The sequence below is a fragment of the Lachnellula hyalina genome (genome assembly GCF_007821495.1).
Source record: "Lachnellula hyalina strain CBS 185.66 chromosome Unknown contig00001, whole genome shotgun sequence".
NCBI classification, from domain to species: Eukaryota; Fungi; Ascomycota; class Leotiomycetes; order Helotiales; family Lachnaceae; genus Lachnellula; species Lachnellula hyalina.
Window position 1 is genome coordinate 180,594 of NW_022157115.1, and position 27,403 is coordinate 207,996.

At 47.8% G+C, this 27,403-nt stretch overlaps 12 protein-coding genes across 12 annotated transcripts; 3 read left to right on the forward strand and 9 right to left on the reverse strand.

Moving 5' to 3' along the window:
• Positions 1 to 302: 302 nt before the first annotated feature.
• LHYA1_G000051 (ATPase WRNIP1-like protein) lies at positions 303 to 2,083 on the reverse strand (the record flags this gene model as incomplete). Its single annotated transcript, XM_031145045.1, has 2 exons — positions 303 to 1,184; positions 1,328 to 2,083. The coding sequence occupies 2 exons, from the start codon at positions 2,081 to 2,083 to the stop codon at positions 303 to 305; spliced, it is 1,638 nt and encodes a 545-aa protein (XP_031009895.1).
• Positions 2,084 to 2,555: 472 nt separating this feature from the next.
• On the reverse strand, positions 2,556 to 3,360 carry LHYA1_G000052 (uncharacterized protein; the record flags this gene model as incomplete). The annotated part of the gene is made up of 2 exons (XM_031145046.1): positions 2,556 to 3,176; positions 3,328 to 3,360. The coding sequence occupies 2 exons, from the start codon at positions 3,358 to 3,360 to the stop codon at positions 2,556 to 2,558; spliced, it is 654 nt and encodes a 217-aa protein (XP_031009894.1).
• Positions 3,361 to 3,944: 584 nt separating this feature from the next.
• Positions 3,945 to 6,407, reverse strand: tbg (Tubulin gamma chain; the record flags this gene model as incomplete). Its single annotated transcript, XM_031145047.1, has 8 exons — positions 3,945 to 4,257; positions 4,712 to 4,935; positions 4,986 to 5,450; positions 5,501 to 5,791; positions 5,838 to 6,020; positions 6,073 to 6,239; positions 6,308 to 6,348; positions 6,400 to 6,407. 8 exons carry the CDS (start codon positions 6,405 to 6,407, stop codon positions 3,945 to 3,947), a joined length of 1,692 nt encoding a protein of 563 aa, XP_031009893.1.
• A 372-nt stretch (positions 6,408 to 6,779) lies between these two features.
• On the forward strand, positions 6,780 to 10,062 carry NUP85 (Nucleoporin; the record flags this gene model as incomplete). The annotated part of the gene is made up of 2 exons (XM_031145048.1): positions 6,780 to 9,095; positions 9,145 to 10,062. 2 exons carry the CDS (start codon positions 6,780 to 6,782, stop codon positions 10,060 to 10,062), a joined length of 3,234 nt encoding a protein of 1,077 aa, XP_031009900.1.
• Positions 10,063 to 10,372: 310 nt separating this feature from the next.
• Positions 10,373 to 11,527, reverse strand: mcfL (Mitochondrial substrate carrier family protein L; the record flags this gene model as incomplete). Its single annotated transcript, XM_031145049.1, has 2 exons — positions 10,373 to 11,229; positions 11,380 to 11,527. The coding sequence occupies 2 exons, from the start codon at positions 11,525 to 11,527 to the stop codon at positions 10,373 to 10,375; spliced, it is 1,005 nt and encodes a 334-aa protein (XP_031009899.1).
• Positions 11,528 to 12,136: 609 nt separating this feature from the next.
• Positions 12,137 to 13,237, forward strand: GOLS1_1 (Galactinol synthase; the record flags this gene model as incomplete). The annotated part of the gene is made up of 3 exons (XM_031145050.1): positions 12,137 to 12,182; positions 12,239 to 12,674; positions 12,763 to 13,237. The coding sequence occupies 3 exons, from the start codon at positions 12,137 to 12,139 to the stop codon at positions 13,235 to 13,237; spliced, it is 957 nt and encodes a 318-aa protein (XP_031009898.1).
• A 267-nt stretch (positions 13,238 to 13,504) lies between these two features.
• On the reverse strand, positions 13,505 to 14,175 carry rpl22 (60S ribosomal protein; the record flags this gene model as incomplete). The annotated part of the gene is made up of 4 exons (XM_031145051.1): positions 13,505 to 13,631; positions 13,719 to 13,915; positions 14,031 to 14,072; positions 14,161 to 14,175. The coding sequence occupies 4 exons, from the start codon at positions 14,173 to 14,175 to the stop codon at positions 13,505 to 13,507; spliced, it is 381 nt and encodes a 126-aa protein (XP_031009897.1).
• A 1,048-nt stretch (positions 14,176 to 15,223) lies between these two features.
• Positions 15,224 to 15,509, reverse strand: PMP3 (Plasma membrane proteolipid; the record flags this gene model as incomplete). The annotated part of the gene is made up of 2 exons (XM_031145052.1): positions 15,224 to 15,245; positions 15,358 to 15,509. 2 exons carry the CDS (start codon positions 15,507 to 15,509, stop codon positions 15,224 to 15,226), a joined length of 174 nt encoding a protein of 57 aa, XP_031009902.1.
• A 1,215-nt stretch (positions 15,510 to 16,724) lies between these two features.
• SPBC428.15 (putative GTP-binding protein) lies at positions 16,725 to 18,247 on the forward strand (the record flags this gene model as incomplete). Its single annotated transcript, XM_031145053.1, has 4 exons — positions 16,725 to 16,818; positions 16,919 to 17,797; positions 17,855 to 18,120; positions 18,185 to 18,247. The coding sequence occupies 4 exons, from the start codon at positions 16,725 to 16,727 to the stop codon at positions 18,245 to 18,247; spliced, it is 1,302 nt and encodes a 433-aa protein (XP_031009901.1).
• A 308-nt stretch (positions 18,248 to 18,555) lies between these two features.
• On the reverse strand, positions 18,556 to 19,050 carry LHYA1_G000060 (uncharacterized protein; the record flags this gene model as incomplete). The annotated part of the gene is made up of 2 exons (XM_031145054.1): positions 18,556 to 18,726; positions 18,850 to 19,050. 2 exons carry the CDS (start codon positions 19,048 to 19,050, stop codon positions 18,556 to 18,558), a joined length of 372 nt encoding a protein of 123 aa, XP_031009979.1.
• A 900-nt stretch (positions 19,051 to 19,950) lies between these two features.
• On the reverse strand, positions 19,951 to 22,929 carry acu-15_1 (Transcriptional activator protein; the record flags this gene model as incomplete). The annotated part of the gene is made up of 5 exons (XM_031145055.1): positions 19,951 to 21,183; positions 21,234 to 21,506; positions 21,706 to 21,754; positions 21,800 to 22,400; positions 22,449 to 22,929. The coding sequence occupies 5 exons, from the start codon at positions 22,927 to 22,929 to the stop codon at positions 19,951 to 19,953; spliced, it is 2,637 nt and encodes an 878-aa protein (XP_031009980.1).
• A 1,668-nt stretch (positions 22,930 to 24,597) lies between these two features.
• Positions 24,598 to 26,566, reverse strand: set8 (SET domain-containing protein; the record flags this gene model as incomplete). The annotated part of the gene is made up of 5 exons (XM_031145056.1): positions 24,598 to 24,702; positions 24,782 to 24,881; positions 25,008 to 25,789; positions 26,063 to 26,248; positions 26,300 to 26,566. The coding sequence occupies 5 exons, from the start codon at positions 26,564 to 26,566 to the stop codon at positions 24,598 to 24,600; spliced, it is 1,440 nt and encodes a 479-aa protein (XP_031009977.1).
• Positions 26,567 to 27,403: the final 837 nt, after the last annotated feature.

The following is a 27,403-nucleotide window of genomic DNA, read 5'->3' on the forward strand; positions in this document are numbered from 1 at the left end:
AAAAAGAATGAATGGTTGATAGCAAATTCGCTACCCCTTTCTCTTCACACAATTTCTACCTTTCAAACTTTCTACGGCACTATTTTTATTCTTCCATCACATATCATAGCTTTTTATCGACGAGTAACCTGGTAGTATTTCGGTCGTACTTTATGACTGCCAACTACATGCATGCACCCCAGGTAGTGAGTGACACTCAAGGCTTGTTACAAATACACAAAACAAGGCCATATCTGCACAAACCACAAACGCCATCGCAATGCTTGCTACCCAAATCAAGTCAACATTCTCCAAAATATATATCAACGCCAGGCACCAGGATCAATCTCCGTTCCCAAATCCCTATCCTCCAAAAAAGTTCGTCCCTGCATTTGGTCCGGCAAGTACTCCTGTACGACCTTCCCTTCCTTATAATTAGGATTATACTTGTACTGATCCCCGTAGCCTAGTTCCTTCATTAACTTCGTTGGAGCATTCCGCAAATGTATCGGTATTGGCAGGCTCGCTACACCTGGTTCTCTCAGGGCAGCATAGGCATTATTCAGGCCGCGATATGCGCGAGTGCTTTTGGGCGCTAGACACAATGCTACCGTTGCATGTGCCAAAGCGATGCGGCATTCCGGCATGCCTATTTTCTCTGCGGCTGTGTAGGCGCTGGTTGCCAGGGAAAGCATGCTATTGTCTGCGAGTCCGACATCTTCAGAGGCTATGACTACCATCCTGCGGGCAACGTATAATGGATCTTCGCCAGATTGCAGCATCCGGGCCAAGTAGTAGAGAGCAGCGTCTGGATCACTGCCTCGTACCGACTTATGAAATGCCGATATGGTATCATAGTGCTGGTCTCCAGCTCTGTCATATACCAATGTCTTTGTCAAAGCAGCCTTGATTTCTTCTTTTGTGATTGAAGGCCGGTTTGATAATGACATGGCTAATTCCAAGAGATTGAGAGCCGTGCGAGCATCTCCGTCTGAGAATGAAGATAAGTACTTCATAAACTCCGAATCTATCAAATTCCCAGGGACATCTTGCCCCTCAGCCCCAAGAGCCCTTTCCAGTATTTGCAGGATATCTTCATCCGTCAATTTTTGGAGTGTGAAAGTCCGACACCGTGATAGTAGCGCGTTCTGTATTTTAAAGGATGGGTTTTCTGTTGTAGCTCCAATCAAGGTAACCTGTCCATTCTATCCCAATGAATTAGCATAGTAAAAAGTGATGTGCTTAGAGAGAGCCAAGGATTCTAGGAGCTGTCTCGGCATATGGGCTCCTGAAACAGCTCCTTAGCTCCATAGAGGAAAATAGCCTTTCCATATGAGAATAAGCATACCTCCACAGGTCCTAAAAAGCAATCTTGCTGAGCCTTTGTAAACCGATGAATCTCGTCGCAAAATAATATCGTTTTCCGTCCCGTTAATCCCAATTCTCCTCTTGCTTCCGCAAATATCTTCTTGCAATCCGCTACCCCAGAACTCGTACTGTTGATCTCCACAAACCGACTCCCAACCATGGAAGCTATACACCTGGCTATTGTTGTTTTCCCAGTGCCAGCGCCACCCCACAGTATCATGGACGGCACGCGATCCTGCTCGATCAAGCTCCGCAGCACTCCTTGGGGCCCTACTAACTCTTGCCCAATACATTCGTCCAGCGATCGCGGACGCATTCGTTCTGCCAACGGCGCGGCTTTTTGGAACGCGGTAATCTTTGGTTTCTTCGCAGGCGGTTCTTCCTTTATATCTGTCCCCCTTTCCTGCTCTTTCTTGACAGAGGGGCTAGGGGCGATATCCTCAAAAGAACGTTTTCTCTGCGACTGGCTTGGGGTGGTGGCAGACGTGCCATTGCTCTCAGTTTTCACGGCGATACTCAGACTTGGACTAGATTCTACCTTCGGAGTCGGATATGCTGCTGATCGCTTTGCTGCTGGGGTCTGGAAAAAGTTCGATAGGGAGGCCTTTTGGGAGTTTCCGTTTTGTTGGGTAAGTGGCGGCGAACTTGATTCGAGGAAGGATTGGCATCCTGAGTCGATGTGGTTATTTATGTCTTTTTCCTTTACTCCTTTGCTGCAAATTGGGCAGTCCACCATTTTCCCAGCTCGAAAAAGGACGTTCGTGATGTTGTGTAAGCTTTTGGTTTGGGAGACGCGATATCAGAACGTTAGACGCGCTGAGGGTCGCGCCTTTCTTCTCTAGCGTGTCACTAGAGGATCCCTGTATTTCGGCTGAAAAGCTCTCACTACAGGCCTTGGAGACTTCACTTTTGTGCTTTGAAACCTTTTACTCTCCTCCGTCCATTTCAATTTGGCCTCTTTCACGCTGAATAGTTCAGTAATCAACATAGATATGTTAAAAGGCGACCCATGCCAGGTAATGATTGATTAAGCAGAGTAACCAAGAGCTGAAAACCCCCCTAGCCGTCTCACAGTTTTGAATGGCCTGGGACAGTGGGAGCTCACTCGAGATCCTGAGGCAGGGAAGTATCCCAGATAGTTGATTGTCATGAATTCAATACATTCCGCCTCATACATATACCTATCTCGTTTCTTATAATATTACATCTTATGCCTGAGTATCGCCTCCCAAAGCATCATAGGTGTTATCACCACTCACACCCTTCTGTCTGGGGTGTCCAGCGTCAGGACCAGCCCCCGCATTCTGTCTCTCAAACTTTTGCTCCGCTAGTCTTCCTGGGTCATTCTTCCCACCAATATCCTGGCTCCAGCTCGCGTTCTTGCTATCATTACTCTCAAACCCCCCCTCGGTCAAGTTCTTTCCCTTGGGACCACCGCCATCGACGTATTGGCTCGAGACATAGGAAGGAGCCGTGCCAGCGTTGCTAGACGCACCGCCAGTCTGGTAAGAGCCTTGCGTATTTGTCACTGCGAGACCTTTTGCTTGCCCGCCAGCAGCATCTGGATAGGTGCCAGTACCGCCAAGTTTCTTCTCTTCGGCCCAGTCGCCTTCTGCTTGACGGGCTTCAGCGTCTGAAGCAGGATCTAGACGGGTTGCTCCCGAGGTGTTCGTGTTGGCGAATGTAGAGTTGGAGCCAGAGACTCCTTGGGGCTCGCTTCCGCGGTTTGAGGCAAAGCCTCCGTTGGCTCTTGTGGACTCTGCTGCCAGAGAATCGTTTGCAACGGCTCCAGTTGACTCTTCAATTGAGGATGCATTGGGGTCAGTGACCTAGGTATTGTCAGCCTTGCTCTTTGCTGAGCTGTTGAAGTACTGTAGAAGTTCACAGCACCGTGCTCTCAACTACGCCAGAGGGAAGTTGACAGCTAGAAAGTGAACGCGAGAAGCTCGATATGAGGCTCAATATGAGGATAATCCTTACCTTTGTGCCGTATGATGGGTTTTGCGTAGACATTTTTGATATTTCGTAAAATCAGCTTGTTCGGGAATAATGTTTTGTTGAAGTGGTAAGTTTACAATTTTCTTAATATGATCGTATTGAGGATAGAGAGTTCAACAGCGCACTAAAATCTAAAGTCTTATGAAGCTTGTGGTTGGCATCATACTTTATACCAACGCTGATGACATCATGCTAAAGTTGGATGTATGTCTTGCATGTGTTTTGTCCGATGTGGGTGATGATGTGATGAAATGATTCGCAATTTGTATGGGGAACATGACATTAGACGACGATCATACAGTAGAAACCAGAATCCAAGATTTCCATCACGACATCAGCGGAGAGAGCTCCTAGCGAGATGTAAGCGAGGGGTAAATCGAGGGGCAATCTCGTCACGTGCATGTGTTTTGCCACACGAAAGGAAAGACTTCTAATACTTCTACAGTGATTAGATTCACAAAAGTCTAAGTAGGAGGCATTAACGGAGCTTTATGGGTTTAATTATGTTGAGTTGGTTACAGCAGGCTGCTTTCAAGCTGTTTCGCCATCACCAAGTTATCATTGTAGCCCCAAGCGTTCCCATCAACACCCTTCAAAGTCTACGTAGACTTCGCATCCTTTGGCAATCCATCTAGACCATCCTTCCCCTGTCTTCCGACACCACTCAAATCCGCACCCCCCTCTTGTCTCACGCCACTGCCCTTGGTGGCAGGCTCCCTCAAACCGGCCGACGACGCATCGCCGGTGGAGATCTCGGATTGACGCTCGCTGGCAGAGACATTGACTGTGCGGGCGTCGGCGGAGTTCCAGTCAGACGCAACGGGAGGTTCTTCGGGAAGGGGCAGGTTGCTTTGACGCTCAGCGATGAGGTCGGCTTTGCTTTGTTGTTGGTTCGACATTTCGAGGATTGTTCTGGGTTGGAGTTAGCTTTACTTGAACTTGGAGCTGTGAGTATTTGGAAGGTATTTTACTATCTGAATGAAGTTTGTGCTTGTGCTTGTAATAGTGAGTCGTGTTCGTGGACTTTTATAGTTGAAAGTTCGACTTGAAACTCAACAGTTATTTTGGGCTTTTTCTTGAAGCTTCCAGCATGCTAAACTATGTCATTTAAAGCGGGCCTTGCATGCCGATTGAGATCATAGGTACTGTAAAGCATACCGTGTTGAATTAAAAGTGACGTTTAGTCCAGGGGAAAACTGGTGGCCTGAAGTTGATGACTGAGGAATTAACAAAAGGATAGGTAGTCACGAGACTTCTCTACAAATTGGTATCCGTGATCATTTCCATATACATCAAAGAATCCCCCTATGCGCCAATAACCCCAACTCCGAAAATGCTTGGATCTTTTCATAGCCCGTAAATTCACGACACCCGCTTGTCTCCTGCCTCTCCCGCCGCCTTGTCGCCCTCAGGATTCAGATAATCTGCATTTTCTGCGGCTTCGTATTCTGCAATAAGATCCGTCACAACCTCCTTTGCTTCATCGAACTCGTTCAAGTTATCCGCGAACGGAGCGGTCTTCTTATAACCCTCCATGAAGGCATTTCGTTTGCGCATGGTATCATAGTGGCGAACAATTCGTTTGAACAACTATAAAAGTTGTTAGCGTACGAAGGCCTTTCATGAGTACAGACACTTACGGTAGCGATGCTAGTATGATTCGCCAACATGAGTCCACTGACTCTATGATTCATTGGGATGTATGGGCTCTTCTTGGTTAGTGCAACTTGAATACTTGCTGGGCCCCATGGGATGAAGGTTGCAAGTTTCCGTTCTCGAATACGAAGAAGACTCTTATGAACGTCGGTGGGATCTACATCTCCTTGAATCACGTTCAAAATAGAGATATAGCAGCTTTTCTTCCCAGGAATCGTCGATACCATTCTGTTTTTGGGTTGAAGTAGGCGACGCATCACATCCAAGACGGTAGTCTTTCGAACAGTCTTAGCTTGCTCGACGTTAGCACCTGTAAATGGTGTGTACGAGGTCATGAGGAAATGGCATCGCGGGGTAGGGATTAGTGAGGCAACAATGCTGACAAGATCGTTGTGCATGTAGCCTGGGTATCGTAGGGGTGTTGTGCTAGCTGACATGACTGTAGATACCTGTTTATAAAGGTTAATTTGGTTGCAGTTGAGAATAGAGGCATACGTACTAGCTGGTTGGTTTGTTGAAAAGAGGGTTCCTGGACATGCAATCTATCCGCCGCAATACGAGACAAAGCGCCATTATCAAGTACAACTACCGAATCCGCATTTTGGGTTAACCTCCGCATGGAGAGTAAGCTGTTGTATGGGTGTACCACCACATTATCGTTTTGGGTATCTGGAAAGACCGAGTATGTTTGGATAATCTTCTTTGGGAAGCGGTCATTCAGTCTTTCCAAAAGAAAAGACCCCAAACCAGATCCGGTTCCTCCAGCGATCGAGTGAAGCATCATGAAGCCCTGCAGAATTAGCTATGTCCTTCCATTATATCCCTGCACGGCTTACCTCGAGCGAATCACTGCCGTCTGCCTCGCGATCGATCATCTCCATGACTTCCTCATGAACCAATTCTCCTGTTTGATATCCATCACCCCAGTTGTTAGCCGCACCTAGTCCATTCTTTCCAACGAAGAAGTTCTCAGGGTTGTAGATGTTTTTGTAAGGACCGGTCTGGATGCCATTGAGGACCTGTTGACTTATTAGATATAACACAACTCTTAATCCGGCCTGAAGAACGCACTCGAGGTTCTAAATCGATCAAGATTGCTCGGGGAATGTATCGCGTGTCGTCAGATTGATAGAAGAAAACATCCTTTCGGTCTCCGCCCTCGGTCGCAAAGTCCTCCAGATTCCCATCCTGACTTATGCCATGTTCCTGGCAGAGTTGTGGCCAGAACTGACTCCCGACTAAATAGGATAGTTATGAATGAGTATTTGACTCGGACTCGAAATTTGTAAAAGAGGTCAGCACTCACTGCTGTTGCCGCACTGTCCAGCCTGTACAGTGATGATTTCTCTATTGATTTGTGTCAGTCAAGCTTGCGGTAAAGGAAAGTGTTAGACGCACCTAGGCATTACTGCGACATGGGTATTAGAAATAAAGAACAGGAAGGGTCTGGGTGTTTAGAGATGGAGAAATACAAAGTTTCAGAATTCAGAACACCAGAACATCAGCAGTGTCGTCGCGCTTGCCGTGGGGTCGACGCGCTGGAAAGAAACCGCGTTAGCGCGTCTTCCCTGATTGGTAGCCTTAGAAGCTTATTGTAAATATTCCCGGTACAGAGGTACACCTCCACCTCCAACACCAAAATCTACGGCGCATCAACAAACAGACAGGCATACTGGCGACTAACTCCACGACGACTGTAACAACTCTTGCGCATATTTACAACGGCCTCGATTCATCTCTTCCTAGAATATTAAGCTCTGCGGAGCAAACCAGCCGCAATGACCTATCAAGTTCCTTACTCCTCGAGCCCGCCATCAACACCAGACAGAAGATCCAGCAATGGCAGGAATATATTTGGCTTATCAAACCCTTCGACAACCCCGGCTGGGCCGCCGCCTTCTTCTGCCGGATCTTTCACCCCAGCAGGTCCACCGCCATCCTCTATTCTTGGAAGCTCGATGCTGGGTGCCAATAGTCCTTTAAAGCCTCTCTCGTTTTCACAGCAAAGCACATTCAGCCCATCGCAAAGCAAACTCGACGCTTTCAACTCGTCTAACTTTTCGAATTCGGCAAGCTCTTCAGCAACACCAAAATACTCTGTTTTCCAACCACCCAAACAAAGAGGCTTCCACGCTCCCCACGATAGTGAAGAAGAAGAATATGAAGAGGGCGATGACACTGGAGAATATATGGACGAGGATGACGACCTTCGCCAAAGTCTCAAGGAAGATTACACCCAGGATACCAATGCAATGATGGACGATGATGCTTCATACGAAGAAGATGAAGATATGAACGATGATCAATCTGGCGCCAGATCAAATGGATACGCGCAACGCAGCAGTTCTGACCTATTACTTGGTACACCAGGTGCCCTGGTTAAAACTCAAGAAGAAGATATGCGAAGCTTGAAAGACTCATTCTCAGCTGCGACGAAACCTTCCATCTTCGGAAAGATTGCCAAGGACATGTACACACGGATAGGAGTGCCGAACGTAGAGGAATCGGACGACCTAGTTTTGGACACTGAGGCTATAATTACAAATCTTTATGAGGAGGGTATTCAAACAGAGGGTGATGACTCTCTACAGCATACTTTAGGAAAGATATCTGGCGAGTTGACAAATCTCTGGACCGACTATCAAAGTAGAACCGCCACATACAGTTCCGAAGAATATACAGCTACTATCGGTCCAGGCCCCAGAGCCTCGAATTTCGCGAAAGCCAACTTCTTAGCAGGCCTCGCATTGAACATTCATCACTCATTGGATACCCTGGCCTCAAATACAGCAAAAACCTTTCACCCATCAGCCATTCCGAGCCCAAGATCCAAGGCTATTCCAGGAGTGTTAGTGGAATGGTTGGGCGCGTATCATGATCCTTACACGTCACAATTTGACGAAATCCAAGTACATAGGCCAAGTCCTGCTAACCATCAGCTCTTCTGGGGTGCTATATTCAATGGCATCCTGCGTGGAAAAATGGTTTCAGTCATCAATACTTTGAAGGATGCCGGATGGAGGCACGCTAGAGGTGGAATGGACGACATGAGAAATCTGTCCGGCCAAGTGGGATTTACAGGACAATCTTTAATCAACATTGAGAAAGTCGCTAGCGCCGCAGTCGTTGCTCTCTCAACGTGTCCCGGAATAGACGGTGATTGGAACACCCGGGGAAGTGACTGGACTTTGTTTCGTCTACGGGTCTCACAATCTCTTGAAGATCTGAAAAACTTCGCCGAAGGAAAAGACAGAGGTCACAACGCATCGACAGTCTCAGATAGATTTGGCAAGTCATCTATGGGTACTTATAGTACGATCGCAAGGAAAGCTGAAAGCCAGGTACCGTGGAGTATTTACCAGAATTTCTTGACTTTATACAGTCTTGTATTGGGAGATTCTGCTGCTGTCATTTCAAATGCCCAGGATTGGTGTGAAGCCACCGTTGGCTTGGTCCTGTGGTGGGATGGAGGCAAAAACAATCGACGCTCATATTTGGGCCAATCTCGTGATAACGGGGTTTACCTACGTAGGCTTCGAGAGGCACTTGCGCTCGTGACGGGCGACACAACAGATTTCCAAGTCAATACGTTGAATCCCGTCGAAGTTGGCCTGGCTTCGCTCATCGATGGAGATAATGAGGCAGTGGTAGGGTTCTTACGAGCCTGGTCCGGCCCGGTCTCTTCTGCAGTCGCCGAAGTTGCTTCCATTGGAGGTTGGCTTCCACCAGCCGAGCCACAGAGCCTCATCAACATGGGAAGCTTGGACCAGGACGATATGGATCTGCTTGGAATCAATTCTTCACCCTCTAAGACAGACGGCATCAAAGATCAGACCCTTATCATTTATGCTAGGTCTTTGACCAACCGAGGAGAACTTCAGTCTACAGCTGCATCTCAAACCCGGCAACAAAGTAGAGAGGGATGGGAATTGGCAATTGCTGTTCTAGGTAGGCTTGACTCAGTTGCTCGTTCTGAGGAAATGGTGGGAAATTTCTTGAGCGATTTCCATTTGGATTCTGCAGGAACAGTTGACAAGCTTTGGGTTCTCCTAATTGATATTGGCATGACCCGCCATGCTGAAGCTTCGGCAGAGGTAATGTTTTTACTCCTGATTTTCAGAGAGTTATACTAATCTTAAATAGTCATACGCTGATATCTTGGCGGAAGACTCACATAATTATGGCGAGGCACTCTGGTATTATGCACTTGCTCATAAGGAGACCAAAGTCAAAGATGTCTTGGACTTACTCATCTCCTTGTCACTCGTTCAATCAATGGCATTTCCTCCGGATGCCGAAATGGATAATTATTTAAGGAGTCTGGTATCATCCCCAAAGACAACGCTTACGGACCTCTCGAAGATGGATGTTCCAGCAGCGGAACTTCTCCACAAACTACTTAGCGGTTATGCTACATTACGGAAATTCTACGATTTGAGAGATGAAGAAGTCTTGTTACCGAAAGGCCTGAAGCCTCAGAAGGGTGCCGTTACACGAAAATCGGAAGCAGCAGCAGCCTTACTTGCTGTCATTACCAGTTCTGACGACAATATCCGAGGTGGTCTTTATGATGAGGAGCGTGGTGCTGTTGTCAGCGTAGACTTTCTCCTGGCGTTATTGGGAGAGGCAATGGTCTTTGTCAACCAGCCGAACTTGACAATCAGTACGTCACAGATTGATATCCTATTGAAGGCCATCGAAGACATTCAAACAGTCGGACCACGGGTGTATTCAGCTTGCATGGAATTTTTGCAAACTGTCATTGCGTCGGCAACGGGACTCAAAGGGTCATCTCCAACGGACATGTTGAGGAAGTCGACGTCAAACACAAGTGGTACGAGCAGTTTTTCGATGGTTGGCAGCTCAATGCTTGCTTCTCAATTAAAGCAGTCGATGGGAGGTAGCGGGGTTCTAGTCAAGGGCAATATTAAGCGTGGATGGGACTGGAGACGTGGTGTCTCGGCTGGGACCACTGGAGATGATGTGCTGCGAATCCTAAGACTTGGATTAGCAAAGGACCTAGCGAAGGCTTGGCTCTTGGAGGCAGATGGTACAATGTAAGATTTGGATGGCAAAAGACAAGTGAGGCATTGGGCGGCGTTATGAAAATTGCAATGGCCATATGCCTAGGAGTATATGGATAGCATGACGACGGAAGACGTCCTTTCTTGTAATAAATAAAACCTTGATACCCTCAATATCCGAATATATTGACTCCTTGACACTTTCTCAAAATCCAAATAGTTGAAAAAGAGCTCTCGAAGTGGGATTGTCTTGTCTAGTATATTCTACATCTACATCTACAATAGTACAGAGTGGATATCCCCCAAAACGCCTCTACAAATGCAGCCTACCGGCCTCTATTAACACATTAATTCAGGTGCCTCATAACCCCTTCAAATGCCACAAGCGCCACAGCATTCGCAGGAAACGCCCTTAGAAAACACGGCAAAAACCCCCTCCAATACCCCCTCACCCCATTCTCCCTATACACAGTCCTAGCGGCCTCCCTCCAATTCGCAAACCTCCTCTCTCCATCCCCAAGTCCCCCCGCCAGCGGATCCGTCATGATGCGCTGCTTCACAACATCAGACGGATAACTCGTAATCCAGAAAACCTGGGCACTGAGCCCGCCGGCCCAAAAATTCACCGCCGGCATGCTGAGCTGCGTCTTCTCGGACAGTAGGCGCGTGAAGACGTCATAGCTGCCCCACCAGAAGAAGAAGAAGCTGCGGAAGAGCAGCGTGGCTGAGAGCCCGTGGTAGATGCCAGGCAGGCCGTGGAACTTATAGATCTTGCGCGCGCAGTCGATGGGGCCGCTGTACAGGCGTTCGGACTTCTTGCTCGAATATTGGATCTGCAAGCGCGCTTTGACGTGCTCGACCGGGGCGGCTATGAAGCTGACGGTGCCGCCGGCCATGATGCCAGCGAGGGCGTGGCCTACTGTGGGTAGTTTGTGGACTGGGAGGGAGGGGTCGCGGGATGGGAGGCCGGCCATTTGGGAGGGCGAGAAGAGGGTGCGGTGCAGGAATTTGCGGTAGAATGTTAGGGAGCCCAGCATTATGCTGTCCATGAACATCCATCCCACGAGGGGGGGAGTGGCGCCTTTGTAGAGGCCGCGGACGCCTTCGTTGCGGACGGTGGAGAGGAGGCATTGGAGGGGGCCTGAGAAACGGGTGCTATCTGAAGTTTGGAGGCGGACTTTTATGGTGTCGAAGGGATGGCCGACTGGGGATGATGTTAGTACAAAGTATTGGTTGGGGGAATTTGGCAGGTATGAGAGGAAACGGGGACGGGTATATAGCAATTGGCGCTTCTGGAAGTATATTACTGTAGATAGGATGGGAGTAAAGTAAATAAAGCAAGATAGATACTCACCACTCAACTTCGCAACGCCCGAGAAAACACCAGCTACAAAGCCCCTATAATTCTTACCACCCTCATTCTTCTCCATTGCCACATCTGGATTCTCGGATTGCCCTGTTCTCCTCGAAACGGCGACCGCATGTTTCCCCGTTGTAGACATACAGTATGCCAGTCACACACTCACTCAAGACACTCAACTGATACCGAAATAGTGAACATCAAGATTGATCTAATCGACGTTTGTTTGAGCAGCTTCAAGGAAAATGCCTGCTCAATCTCAAGCTCGGACGAAAGTTTGAAATCAAGTGAGTGAGTGAGTGAGTGAGTGGGTGATCTCTCGTCTGATTAATAAATAGTCCACCAGGGGTTACAAGCACGCTCGAGGCACGGTAGGGTTCCGACATGACATCCCTGCAAGACTTTTATCTAAGGCGGAATCCACTCCGAGTTCAGTTCTACGGAGTAAACTGCCCCTCCAAAGCCCGCAGTGGGGTTGTCGCAGAAAATCGTCAAACATCGTCGTTCAACATCTCTGACACTTTGAAGTACAAGTACGCGTCTTCTTGCTACATCTATTTCCGAGTTGATTAATAAAGGACCGACTAAAGATTCAACGCCAATATGCGCTGCTAGCAGGACTCTAACCTGGCCAACTCATTTTCCCATACATATACATATACATATACATATACATCTACACTTACAACTTTTGGATATAATCCCCCCATCAACTCCTATCTTAAACACGCAAATATACATACCGCAAATCATGGCTGAACCCAAGAGAGCAACCGAGTCCAAGAAAGGCAAGTTCTGTAATGTTGTACCCTTTAGACAAGAGCATCTACTTACAGATACCTGCTGGATGTAGTCTGGACGACTCTAATAACCAACACCGCATACCTCTCCGGCCTCCTAACCCTCGACTACTCCCTCAAAAAGCACAACTCCGCATACCCCCTCGTCGCCCTATACACCGACGCCTTCCCCGCCTCTGGCCACGCGGTGCTCGACGCGCGCGGGATCCCCAAGCAGCACGTCCCCTACCTGCTGCCCTCGGCCGGCAAAGACTACTCGGCCGACCCGCGCTTCTACGACTGCTGGTCGAAGCTGACGCCGTTCAGCCTGGTCGAGTACGACAGGGTCGTGCAGCTGGATAGCGATATGCTGGTCATGCAGAACATGGACGAGCTGATGGAGATGGAGCTTGATGCGCCGGCGCTGGCGGGCAAGGGGAAGAGGGTCTTTGCTGCGGGGCATGCGTGTGTTTGTAATCCGTTGAAGAAGAAGCATTATCCTGCCGATTGGTGAGTTCTCCCTCTCTGTTTCACAGTAACTATGAAATGAAGTGAGGGATAGAATGGAATGGAATACTGATGTTGATATCTGGAACAGGATCCCAGCAAATTGCGCCTTCACATCCCAGCATTCCACCCCCGAAATCGCCCAAACAACCGGCCCAGACCCAGCCGTTGGGCCCCTCGGCTTCATGAACGGCGGTCTGCAAGTCGTGAACCCGTCCCAAGAAGTCTACGACCTAATCGTGGGGCACATGAATTCAGGCGCGGCCATCGACATGGATTTCGCGGACCAGTCTCTGCTGAGTGACTTGTTCAAGGGGTGCTGGGTGCCGCTGCCGTACATCTACAATGCGTTGAAGACACTGCGGTGGGAGACGGTGCATAGTGAGATTTGGAGGGATGAGAGCGTTAAGAATGTGCATTATATCTTGGCACCGAAGCCGTGGGATGAGATGGATAAGGAGGGGAAGAATATTAGTAGTGATCCGACGCATGCTTGGTGGGTGGAGGTGAATCAGGAGAGGTTGGTGTCGGAGAAGGAGAAGGGGATTAAGGTTGATGGGTTTTAGAAAGGTAGACATATACTGAGAGCGTTGTGTGGGAGTCAAGAGACATATATAGACGGGGATTAGATCAGGCGTTAGGATATAGATGTGGTAGATGTAAGACGTGGCCAGTTGGATATAGAATTTAGACACAAAAGCATTCGAACATATCACTTTTTGCAAGAAAATCCATTTGGTAGGGACACAGCGATTCAGCATTGACAAGCTATCTCTGCGATATGACCCTCGATATCTTCCTAGCGTGATATCCACCCGTCAACTAATCTCCATTTACTCATCATCCTCATCAGCCTCATCGTTAACCACGTTGAAGAATCGGAGCTCGTAGACACCCTTGGAGGTAGACACAACACGGAGCCAATCTCTCAGCTGTTGCTTCTTGAGGAACTTCTTTGTCCTGCAATTAGAATTCAATTAGCTTCTACTCTTTTCATCTAAAGAAAGAAAAACCATATATGAGTCGGGGCTCGGGGCAGCAACGTACAAGTACTTGAGGTAACGTCCAGAGAAGTTGATGTGCGCAACAACCTCAATCTTTCCATCGCCGACCTGCTTGATCTCTACAACATCGCCCAAGTTTCCAACACGGCCGTCGACCTTGATCTTGTCCTGGAGGAACTTCTCAAAGGCAGAGACGTCGAAGATCTTGTCGCTGGCGGGTTGCGAGGCGTTGATGATGAACTAGTGGCTAGGTCTTAGCTTTTTCTTCTTCTCTTCCCAACTCCTGGTTGCCCTTTGCATTGCGCGAGCAATAGCAATGTAACAGGAGGAAGGATTGGATTGGAATGTTTCTTACCTTGTGGGTGACCTTGGCCTGCTTGCCCTTGGAGCCTGACTTCTGCAAACACCATAAATCTTAGCCTACTGTATCACGCCGCAACCTCAGTCAAGAGGCGGGCCAACAGCAAAGCGGATCATTTACGTACTGTTGATGGTGCCATTGTGAGTTTGGTGGTCGCAAAGAGATATGATCCTGCGCCGATGAGTTGATTTGGTGATTGAGAGGTCGTTCTTGGTGTTGGAAGGAAAAAGTTCTTGGGTCATTTTCTGTGGGTGCCAAGAGTTTCTCGCTTGGCCGTTAGTGCCACTAGGGAGATATCACATGACATGGCGGGGCTCGTCTCGTGCCTTGGCGGCGCAGGCTCTACGTGGTGGAAATAAGCGGCCGATTTTGGCCGATGCGCAACGCCTGTATTCCCCTTCTATAAATTTTTATAATTAAAAGTATATAGGAAAATCGTAGAAAATTAAAAATAGTATCTACGCGTCTTGAATATTATAATGTCTATTTTTAATAATTTTTTTCTACCCACCAGACCTATATATATCAAGCTGTTTGAGTTTTAGAAGGGTGCCAAAATCGGCCGATTATTTCCACCACGTAGAGAGGGCAGGTATGACGCGAACTATTTGTCAATGCTTGCTTCTCTGGCAAATGCGCTACTGACTAACTTTTTTTCATCCATCTCAATTAGGACAAATACAAATCACGATAATGTCACGCAAAAGGCACTCACACCAGCGAGAGAACATGAAGAGATCAAAATTCATTCGACTCCTTATTAATTTACGGTTATAATGTGATGCCTCCCATTCCGAAACGGCCGCAGTCCGTAGACATACTGGCAAGAAGCATGCTGAAACCAGAAACCAAAAACTAAGAAAAGCATTCAGTCTGCTCGAATGCAGACATAATTCATAACCCAAGGAAATGCCCAACCCCTCAAATAAACCATCGTCACATCCAACCAAGACTGGTTTGTGCTTATGCTGCAGCACCTAGTCGATTTCGAGGTGCAGGTGCAGGTGCATGTGCAAAGAGCTCCTGTCCAGCAGCCGATAATGCCGTGCCAAGTAGTGGGGTGATTGATGATGATGATGCGCGTAACGCCTTAATCATGAGTGCGATCAGGTAGCGAAGGGGGGTCGATCTTCGTCATGGTGAAGCTCTTGCGATGTGAAGATTGTTGGAGGCCCCGCCGGAGAGCTTTAATACTTCAGGATGATGTACCTAATGTGCTTGTTAGTGACCATTTAGAGATCGACAATTGTCTCAGATCGCAATTCCCAGGTGGGGAAACGGTTGCGACTTCTGCGGACAACTTGATGAGAAAAGTACATACAAGGCGTGGATAATTCCGGGAATGTAACCCAAGACGGTCAACAGGATGTTGATGAGGAAGTCTGCTCCGCAACCGCGCTCAAGGAAGACTCCTACGGGTGGTAGGAAAACAGCCAAGATGATCTTGCAAATGTCGGAAGCTGTGAAAGGCATGTTGATGGATTTGCTGGTACTGTGTGTGGATTGGAGGAAGGATGTGTGGTTTGATTTGTAGTAGTTGAAGATTTGAGGAGCGATGTAAGGCAAGAGTTGGATGGTGTGTGTGAAAGAGAGAAAACAACAAAACGGTTGCGTCCTATGTTTTCTTTATATGTACTGTACCTTCCCTTCCGTCACTCCCATTTGACTTCCACGCTAGGCTGCTACGTCATGACAACAGAACAAGCCAGGAACCCAGCCAGCCCATGAATGTTGGGAAATTGCTACGCAGCCCAGCTAAACCATTCACAGCCTCGCCTTCATGCTGAATAAGTGTTGATCCGATTGCTTCCCATGTATATGATTCGCAGAGTACGTAGAGATGTGGCGCAGTCGAGTGTGGCTGAAGCTTTTGGTCCTCACATGACAGTTATCCGGAGCTCCAGTGGCAATTCTTCTGTCATGAGAAGTCCGATTGCCCCTCTAGTTTTCTTACTTTTAGCTTTGTACGAAGTATCCGAATGACTGGAAGATCTTGTTGATACCACCGTAGGTATACGGAGGTACAACAAGCCGTCTCCCGGATAGCCTCCGAGCTTCCCGACCAAGTTATACCTACCTACGACTCTACGAGTACTTGGCTGCCGGAAGTGTCAAATCTTGGCAGAGTAGCTCCTCGACACACAAGACTGAAACTTCAGGAACAGGTTTTATTTAAGCATGGGTATATATTTATGGTGCCACTGCAGTAATTTACCAAATTAGCTATCTACTCGAGTACCGGTACTTGCTTCAACCCCTCAATACTACCTACGTAGGTACTAATAAAGGCCCGACTAGTCTTAGTGTGGCGTTTCGGTATTCTTTATACAGAGCCTCTTTTCCACCTACCAAGTACTTTCGTACCTACATAGGTAGGTAGTACCGGTATCAGTACAGTAGTTTCAGTCAACACCTATTGATAACTCAGCTTTCTTTGAAACAACATCCATATAAGAAAATACACCAATCTACTGGGTTTCGATTGAGTTATTGCAGACTTTTCATTTATATTAGGTAACCTCAATTCATTCATCTTGACAGTCTCATAGTGGTGTGGTATATGACTCTTTGCCGTACAAGAACCCGACCCACCCGAACACCCCCACATCAATCTCTTATCGATAAAAATGCCAACATCTCAAGCTTCCTCCCAAATGAAAACCCTCCAACCACTCTACAACACCAAACATGGGCCGAGAGCCTCTCATAGGCCTGGTAGGCAAGCCCTCGTCGGGCAAAAGCACAACATTAAACAGTTTAACTGATGCGACCTCGAAAGTCGGTGGGTAAAATCCGTGTCCCTCAATCTAAGGCCTCGAGCTCACGAAACCCCTCCCAGGCAACTTCCCGTAAGACACCACCTCAGACCACCATTTCTCAAGATCCAATACTGAGCATATCGATTAGCTTCACAACAATAGATCCCCAGCGTGCCATTGGCTACCTCCAAATCGATTGCGCCTGCAAACGACACAATGTATCCGATAGATGTAAACCGAATTATGGCAGCTGCATTGACGGACGACGCTCAGTACCTATTGAACTTCTAGACGTCGCAGGACTTGTACCGGGTGCACATGAGGGAAAGGGACTCGGCAACAGATTCCTCGACGACTTGAGACACGCCGATGCGCTCGTCCATGTCGTAGACGTCTCCGGTACAACAGACGCAGAGGGCAAAGCAACGCGGGGCTACGACCCAAGTCAAGATATCGTATGGCTACGTTCCGAGATAGTACAATGGATTCGCGGGAATCTGATGACAAAATGGGGGTCTATTAAGAGGCGGCACATAGCTGTGAAAGCAACAGCGGTAGAGACTCTACAGGGACAGTTCTCAGGATACGGATCTACATCCAACGTGATTGCCCGTACGCTAGACAAGCTGGCGTTGAAAGAGCCGCTGGAACATTGGAGCGACGAGACGATAGATAAAGTGGTCAACGCCTTTACGGACGAGAAATTCCCTACCGTCATCGCGCTTAATAAAATCGATCATGCGGACGCCGACAAGAATATCAGCAAGATAGCCAAGATGCAAGACCCGAAGTCTATTGTGCTCTGCTCTGCCATTTCTGAAGTATTCTTGCGGAAATTGGCGAAGCAGGGCTTCATTAGGTATACAGAAGGCAGCGACTTTCTGGATACAAGAGAAGATCTCATTGCGGATGGGGATCCGGAGGGCGGCGGGCTGAAGGAGATGGATGAGAAGCTGAAGACGCGGATAGAGAATTTGAAGGATATGGTGTTATACCGCTTCGGTAAGTCTCTCATATCGATTTTCCGGGGTAATGGAGACTAAATTCGGGGCTTTGTAGGATCTACGGGTGTGGTACAAGTCCTCTCCAGAGCTGCGGAGCTACTTGGTCTGGTTCCGGTTTTCCCCGTCAAGAACGTATCTTCGTTTTCTTCGGGCGCATCGGGATCCAATGCCGTCTTTAGGGATTGTATACTGGTGAAAAAGAACTCTACCGTCGCGGATGCCGCCAAGAAAATCATTGGCGATGCTCCGCTAGCATATGTTGAAGGGATAGGTGGGGTGAGGGTTTCTGAGGATGATTTAGTTGCAATTGGGAAGAATGATGTGAGTTATAACCACGCATCTATGATACACCCTCGCTAACTATACAAGATCCTCTCTTTCAAAGTCGGTCGAGCATGATGCAAACATGACGTGGGATTTGGCGTTTAACAGGGAATTCATGGCATAGCAAATGGCGTTGAGTGAAAAGGGGAAAGTTCTTGGACATAGCAGAGTCGAGGATTTGACTTTTTGCATTAGACCTCTAGATGTTACTTATGAGCCCCCAAAGGATTTATACCTTTCATCGAGAGAGCATTGACCCACTCAAGAATATCCGGTAAAGGATAATAGCTAGAATACCTCACATATTCATAGACATTTATCCAAGAGCATAGAAGTAGGCAATAACTCAATCTCTCACAACCAAAAGCCTTCCAATCTGTAACGCCTAGAACAATCTTTCTCCCGGACGCCTAGTACACCTCCCTCTCACCCTCAATTCTTCCCTCCCCTCTCATCCTGCATCCCAATTGTATCCGGCGTCTCAGGGAACTCCTTTTTAGCTCTCTCGTTACTCCCGCCACTCCCCTCACTAGTCGCCCTACTTCCGTTCCCCTTGGCCCTCTCGTCTTTCCCCTCCCGCGATGCATCGTGCTGCACATTATGCTATGTCCACAAGAGGAATCAGTATGCATATAAAAATGAAAGGTAATAAGATAAGATAAAATCATCAAGTGAGTAATTAGGCATAATATAACTCAATATAACGAACGAACGGATAAAACTTACAGTATCCCCCTCCTCCAGCACATGCTCCTTGGCCCCTACCCCCTCCTCACGCTCCTTCTCCTTCTCCTTCTCCCCCCTCCCAGCCGACGCTCCAAACGCCCTCGCACCAGCACCAGCACCAGTTGGACCCAGACCCAGAGCCGGAGCCGGAACACGATAAAACGCCCGTGCCAGGAGACGGTGGCTAGGCAACTTGACCATTTCTCTCGGTGCGTGTACTGGTTTGCTGAAAGCTATACTTGTATAAAAATGCTGCTGCTGCTGCTGCGAAGAAGAAGAAGAAGGAGGGAAAGAAGGTTTATTCCACGCAGCAATCGAGCTGAGACATCTCGCCGGGTACCTTCTTTTCGCGGCTATGTTTATATTCTCGCTGCGGCGGATGCTAGAAGATATGAAGGCTGCGCGTGAGAAGAGGTAGCGACCAGTGCGGACTTTTACTGGGTGCATTTTTGGTTGTGTAGATAGATGGATGGATGGTGTTTGATTGTTGGGTGAATTGACTCGGGTTTTGGGGATAGAAAAGAAGAGAAGAGAAGGGTTTTATTGGTGTTATTGAAATATAATGTAATGTAATTTTGTGATATCAAGTGTGCGATACAGCAGAGTAGAGCAGAGCTTCCCTTCCCCGGAATTCGAATGTCGTCACACACTTCGGCGGGTCATTTTCGTGCCTTGCAGTATGTACCTAGGTTACACACGACTCGACCCGATACGACGCGTCATAGGGAAATTGGGGTTTAAGGTATAGAAAAGTAGGTAAAGTAAAGTGGGCATCTAGAATGATTGAGATGCATGTCAGGAGTGGTTGAAAAGTTGTAAAGATAATAAGATACATTACATGACTTTACAATAGACATTGTCATAAATATAGGCCGTTATAGGGTGAAAGCAATATGTTCCGTTCGGCGAATAGACCTCGTCGCAATAGATATAGACAAAATTAGGCCAGGAAATAAACAAATGCCTCACATCTCCTGTTTCCCCATTGACCCCCTCTGCCCCTAACTAACGCTACCATCCCAGCCAGCGAAATAACCCTCTCCTTTTAAATCCCAGCGCCGAAAGCACGCCAAAGCTCCAATTCCCAATCCAGAACCAGAGTTACAATCCAAAAGGTCCTTCCAGATTTTCCAGTAAATAGTTCTCTCCACTCGGTACCGAGCCCGGCATCATAGTGTGCCTGAACTCTTGTTGTGTACTACCCATGCCCAAATCGCTCGTAGAAAGATCTTCTCCAGAACTTAAACTCTCCTCACTGAGACTTAGCACACTTCGTGCGGGTCCTGGCGCGGAAAAGTCATTCATTGTCATAGGAGTCATGTCCCAACCAGAGTCAGGAGACCAGTCTCCGTAGTTAGAGGTCGTCGTGTCTGTGAGTGACAAAGCGGGCCCTCCATAAATCGCATCGTACAGATTGCTCTGACCTCCGTCTAGTGAGCCGAGGAGGACCTCCCATTCCGTCGGTGATGCTGCGGCTGTTTTGGTGTTGGTATTCAAGGCCGGGTTCGAGTAGTTATTTGAATGATCGGAATTATGGGACATGTGAGGAGGATTTTGAGCTCGAGATTGAACTGGTGATTGTGGTTGTGACGATACGGGAGTATTATTGAGAGAAAGGTAATCCAGATTGGGAGGTTTGTCGTTCTTCAATGCGCGTTTCAAGACGGTTGGCATCTGTGGAGCTGAACCTCGATATTCTCGTTTTGGCATTGGCGTTTCTGAAGGATCCGATTCTGTAGAGATTCGGTCGTGATGATAATGACGGTCGAGGCGATTCATACCAATGTTCGGTAAAGTTGCACGCCGTAGCTTATCTTGTTGAGACAAGAGATCTGTGTCGCTCATGCTAGCGCTTCCGTGTCGATGCATTTGAGGACGAAGTTGTTGTTTGCTAACAGATGGAGATGGCGTAGATTTTGTGCTTTTGGTAGCTGGCATGATGCTAGGGCTTCGTGCAGCCACAGTCTTCGACTGAGAATCTGGATTTACCAAAGATGCAGCAAGCTTCTTGAAGTCAGACGCCCCAGGAGCCCCAGCCTTCTCAAGGTATCCTATCACGACTGCAACCAAACGTTGACCGTCTTGCATCAGCTTTCCTTCCTGCTTGAGTTCGAGACCTTGGTAGAGGAGGCTTAAGCCACAAAGAGTAAGCATCTCATTTTTATTCACACAGAAAGAGAATGACATGTTTCTCTCCTGGAGAAGCTGCACTATCTGAATGATCCGCTTGCTAGATTCAGCGAGAGATATCACCGATGACGAAGACTTGCTGCCTAATGTAGAGCCAATAGCAGGACGATGAATCAAACTCCGAATGTAGTAAAAAGCAAGTGACTATCGCAGTTAGCATTGATTACAAGATACTGTGAAGACTCTGAATATACCAGTAATGCTGATCGACTCCCAGTCATATCAGTTGATGGCTTGTCTTGCACGAAAGTAAGCTTGAGATGAGTTGGGAGGCTTTCAGACCACTCATTCAACTCATTTTCAAGAACTGTAAGGGACTGGAGTGAAAGGTCATGCGCTGCAGCAGCTGGGTAATTTTGCTCCAATACTTTTGATAAGATATGTGATGCGCGGAAAAGTGCAAGTGCGCTTGAGATCTTTGTATATTCTCCAGGCAGAGTAGGTTGAAAGCCTTTCTCGGTTACATACTATCGAAGAATTAGCATGAGAGAAAGGTAAGCTGGGGTAGAAATCTAAAGAGCTTGGGAGCTATTTAGGAGCCGGGGTCCCACATGTGGTAGCACACGTTTCTTTTGACACAAGTCTCAGCTCCGGACATCGAAACTCCACAAAACTGGGAAATTGACTTGCCTCATCGTCTGTGTCACTTGGATACTCGCAATGTACATCTTCTTCCTTGAGCAGTTTTGGCAGGCCGAGTAGAGCGGCAGAAAAGCTACGGATGTTAACTGAGTCCCATGGTTCGCGACGCTGAACTTACCAGTCAATAGTATACAAAGTCCAGAACACCTTCTTGCGAGTCTCAATTGTGAGGGCGCCAAACGAGAATCGCTTCTGACTTTGGTGCAGGCCAAGACGATGCGAAAGACCGACAGCAATTGCTTTATAATGTTGAAGACGGGCGTAATCAGCCTTGGAGATGCAATAAATCAAAGCTAGAATGAGGCACTGGAGTGTCGCAAGTGAAGTCTCCATAAGAACTGCCTCGAGGGACAAGCGCCACTGGAACTCGCAAAGCGCAACGTGTTCTCGGTCTGGAACGTCGCCAGAAAGGCTTGCAATTCCGAATACAAGGTGTAGTTGAGCCAACTTGTGAGACCCTACCATCTGCTGTGGATTTGACATGTACTCCTCATATAACCGGAGAAAAGTTGGCTTGTGCAGGACCGGGAAGAGTGGTGCCCATTCCTGAAAGAAGATATTGACGCATCTATCCGAGAATATCCGAGGAGGCGTCGTCGAGCTCTTTGGAGTTGGTATTTGCGAGAGTGATGGGTTATTACGTTGAATGTTGAGGAAAGCTTCCATGTTGAACCCAGCGAGGGATTTGCCACTTTCCTGTATTCTACGTTTGAAAGCGTCTATTGATCATCAGATACGATTAGCTATTCAAGGGACGAGCCACGCACCAACAAAAGCTCTACCACTGGAAGCCCCCATGAAATATAAGTCTGAATTTTCAGCTCCCAACAGCAACGGCGAGGCTTGGACACGAAATACGTCCTCTTTTACTGGCATGGCGGCCGCTTCTTTTCGTGCATCGACAGGCGGCGTCCCGGGCGACATGGATGGACGTCGATTCGAATGCATTTTCGACAACATGTCTATCTTCTCATCCTTCTCGTCCAGCAGATCTTTCAATTCCCTCACCTCGGCCTCCAATGTACGAACCCTTTCTTCCAAGGATTCTGTATATCCTCGTGGGAAGGCTCTGCGGCTAAGCTTGTCGCTCGTCTTGCACTCGAAGCCGACGTTGGAGCATTGCGAACAACATGGCCGAACCCCATCGCATCTTATCTTCTTGCTGCGACAACGATCGCAAGCCTGGGCTATACGGCTCTGCGCGCTCGATCCCACCTTAATCACCTTCATGGGCAAGATTCCAGGCATATTTGCGTTGTCTCAACGTCCGCAGCTTTCGATCAATTCCTCATTTGCCTAGAGAGACCCTCTTGCATCAACCAGATTGATTCAGTCGGCGCTAGGTGTTATTGAGGTGGTGAAAGATTGTGGTGGAGTCAAAGTCCCTTTTGGTATGAAATGTGTTGAGATGAGAAGGTGACGGTGTGAGAGTGAGGATGAGGGCGAGGGCGAGCGAAGGTGCGAATGCGGGCGAAGAAGATCTGTGGGGATGGGTTATCTGGGGATCGTCCACAGCCATGGCCATGTGCCCGGGGTGTCAGACCCCCGCATATGGAGTGCTACGGGTAGGGTAGGGAGTAGTGGACGCACGCTAGCAGAACACGACGCAACGACGCGGCAGAGTTTATGAAAATCGTCAATTATTTTTGCTCTTACGGGACATTACTACGGTATGTCCCAGTAGTAAGGTATGGTCGGCATTTCCATTCTTCTTCTTCTTGAAACCCCAAGCTCATCATAGACCGTGCCATTTTCATCCGATAATACCCAGGTAAGGTAAGGTATCGGTTGGCAAGGTAGGTACATACAGTACTGTAATAGGGGGTGCATAAAAGCGGATGAAGACTTCAGTCCCGGCCCCGGCTTTATCCGACCCCACAGTTTTAGATGGGATGAAATGGGGTTCCAGATCTGGGGCAGAACTATAACTCCATACTTACCATTGAGTTTGCAGACTGCATGAGCCCTACAGTAAGAGTCATCATCATCATAATCCTCTTTTCTACCCTACTTGAGATCGCGACTTGTATTATCATTGTTGTTTACCACTTGCTTCGTTCGTTTGCCTACCTAGGTAGGTATGTTGGATATGTTGGGTACCTAAGCTAGATACGACAAAACTAGTCCTTATCTTGAGCCTTAATACCAACTTTTCGAATGAACCGCTCTTATGTGAGGATTCAAATAGGGTAGATACTAGATGAAGGAGGTATAATTTTGGTCAATCAGCAATAGTACCATGTTTGGAAGTTGCCAATTTTAACCTCATGACTCGTGCTCCAACGCCGTAGGTCGGACTCATAACGATCCTCCCGCCCGGAGGTCGATAGACGCGAAGGCTTACTGTACTTTTACTAAGCCCAGTCAAACTTTGACGGCGGCGACGGCTTTAGTTTGAGCTATCCGTTTGCGGGGAAACACACCCTAAAATGATTTTCAAGTATAAACTTTGGGGCTAACTCTAAGCCTATTATTGTCTGATGCAGCCTGCAGGTTGCTAGATATGCCATTGCGAGCATGCCACTATATATTTGGTCAGGCCACGCTTGAAAGGGACGTGGTCGGAAGCGCGCGAGGCTGCGATGTATATTTGATTCATCGTAGCGTCCAGATGCTTCCTCACGTCTACCAATTGAGTTATTACTCAATACTGCAATCATGGAGTTGTTATCCAATGCTACAATAAGTGCTTTCCATCACTACATCATCTCACTTGCTGGGGAATGTGCTGCAGCGCTGTACATCAACTGTATGCAAAGCCTCTCGTAGATGGTGATCTCGGTGGATCCCGGAACACGGTCGTTGAGCATTCTCCGCTTCCCCGTAATTCTTTGGCTGTTAGGCTAGGCCTGGCTGAGGAGTGCCATGCAGGCGCAGTACTGTAGCTAAGAACTTCTAACCAATGCCAGTGCAGCTTCAACTGAAATCATCATCATCATTGGTCTCTGCTACCTCTGTTGGCTCCTCATTCATCGATCCGAGATATCGAACTACCGTATCACTCTCCAGAAGCTGCGTTTTCTGCCACGCCGTCAGCTATGTCACTCGGCAAACTCAGTTTACCGAATCAACTTCTGTCCCAGACTTGTCCCAGACTAACCTGCATATCGACAAAAGCAAAGGCTCTTTGTAGTAGCTCTGTCTCACTTGTTCGGAGTTTTATGGCGTTCTTTAAAAAGTCCGGGGAAATATGTTCTAAACTATAGAGGAACCTAAGAGTCAGTCTACTTTTAGGAAAAGAGGGGTAAGTTGGGGTGCAGTATGTGCACAGAAGTTTCACTTCTCCACAAGTTTTGCCAAAACAGGAAAGGAGATAGAAGACTTACTCCGCTAAAGATTGCACAGTCTCTTCGCTCGCATACAAAAGTCCAAGCTGTTGGCGGATTCGATCATGCAGTAATGCCACAGCTCGAAGCTTGAATACATCCTTGAGTGAATGATCACCAATGAGGCACTCGAAAGTGTCTGTGATGTCCGTTACATCAGACTCTTGCCAAAATACTCTGAGTTGGCTTCGGGAGCCATCGGTCTCCTGCAAGACCTTGAAATCGAGACCATCCTCCTCATTGAGGCACATGAGATAGAGGAACGGGCCTTCCCACGCAACAGAATCCTGATCGGCTGATATCCGCACTACAGGTTTACCTGCAAATGCAGCCAGCTTTGCTTTACCCAAGGGGTCATCTGGGAAGGGCTCAAGAGGTAAGACCAGTGCTTTAGATGTACTACTTTCGTCGATGAAGCCGTAGCTGAACAGCATTTCTGCTTCACTCTTCGATTCTCCGTAACTAATGGTAATCTCAGATGTAAGACTCAGCTCAAAATCTGGTCTGAGCAGTAAGGCCACGCTATCATTCGAGGTTTGTTCATAATAAGCATTTGGGACCGACGAGTGATTCGCCATGTCCAGACATGGAACCATAGATTCGCCAGCTTTTGGAAGCTCTAACGACCTCGACCTATACCAAGCATCTAGGAGAATCCAATCCGTGATTGGCAATGTCTCATGTTCCCACCAACTTTTGTAGCACCACTGGAGTCCAGTTGTTTGTTCGCGCAACTTGTCGAATTCTCGACCCATGGCGCTCATTTTAGCATTGACAGCCGACTAGGAAATCTGTCAGCAGCTACCTCTACTTGAAAGAAAATGTCGTACAACTGGGCGATTTCGTAACGGAAAACCAAGATAGGCTTGAGGACTACCCCAATTCTTGGAGAAATGTTCAAGACATAGTAAAAGTGCGACATAATAAAAATATATCACCAGATGTAGGTAGACGGCGGTCTTCTGACCATGGTATACTTTAAGATGGCTGAGGACAATGGGCATGAAGTCCCGAGAGGAAAGAAAGAAACCAAGAAAGCACCAATATGAACATACCTCCAAAGAAGTGCCTACCAACATAAAACGCCCTTCCTCACTCCACATGGTAGGAACAGGAATATCACTAGGAAGAATCTTGCAATACTCCGTCCACGGATTTTGCACGCCGACATTCTGTGGATGAGACAGAGAAGCAATCGTAATCTGCATCAAAAGAAAAAGTAGCATATCTCCCCTCAAAGACTAAACTCCCTCATTAGCCTCATTTTTCTTTTCCTTAAAACATGCACCTACCTTCCCACCTGCAACCTCAAGCAACTCCCGGAAATGTTGATCCACTTTCGCATACTCTTCAATGGCTTCAGCAGACAGAATGAGGTCGTGGGGTACGACAAGTAATGTGGGAATATCGTAGGTCGCTTTTGAGCTAAGAGCTCGAGAAGTTACAAGGCCGGAGCCTTTGGAATCATTGAGCTCTTGGACGCTGATATCTATGAAGCTCACGTCGTTGAGCTTTGACCATGCTGGCAGAGCAGTGAGTGGGAGCTGTTCTCGACGCATAGCTTTGTATCGTAAAGTTCAAATGGAACTTTGAGATTCATGAACCTGAGGATGCAAAGAATGTAGAGCCAACCTTGTTCTTGTTGACTGGTTTTGCGAGGTTTGCCCTTCCCTAGTCCGTGTTTCGAGATCCGGGTGGGTCACCACGTGATTATTTGGGCTGTTTTTGACTCGCAATTTATCTGATTAAGTTTTGGAATTTTGTAATTTCATCTCTATTAAAGACATCTATTTTTGATTGCGTCTCAGGAAGCTTTTTTGCGGCTCTAGGAAAGACCTCTAGATTTGCAAAAGAACCTTGAGAAAATATGACGATACAGTAAGCCAAACGCGGTACCCCCCAGAAAGGTTCACTCCTTCAGATATGAACCTATTCCGCCAAGCCCCAATCCATCTTTAGCCTTCCTTGTAGGAGATAACGTCTTATTCCGGGGAGAGTTCTTCGACCTTGTTGAACTCTCCGCCTCGATATCTTGATCGCTGCGCCGTGTGCCGGATGATTGTACATTGACGGTTCGTTCCTTGGGCAGTGAAGGTCTCCTTTCTGCAGACGATCCAGACGACCGAGAAGATGGTACAAAGGAGGCCTGAGCCGTGGACATCGGTTTACTCTCTCCGCGGGATCTAGATGATAGTGTGCTGAGGGTCGGGGACTTAGACATTGCGCTACTTTCTCCGGGAGTTCTAGACAATTGTGTATTGACGATTGGGACCTTCCGTAACCGTTTACTTTCCCCGTGCTTCTGTCCCCCTTCACGGTGCAGTTTTTCCAGCCTCTCCTTGGCAACCTCAAAGACTTCATCCTCTACATCCGGCGCGACAGTCGTATCTTCCTCG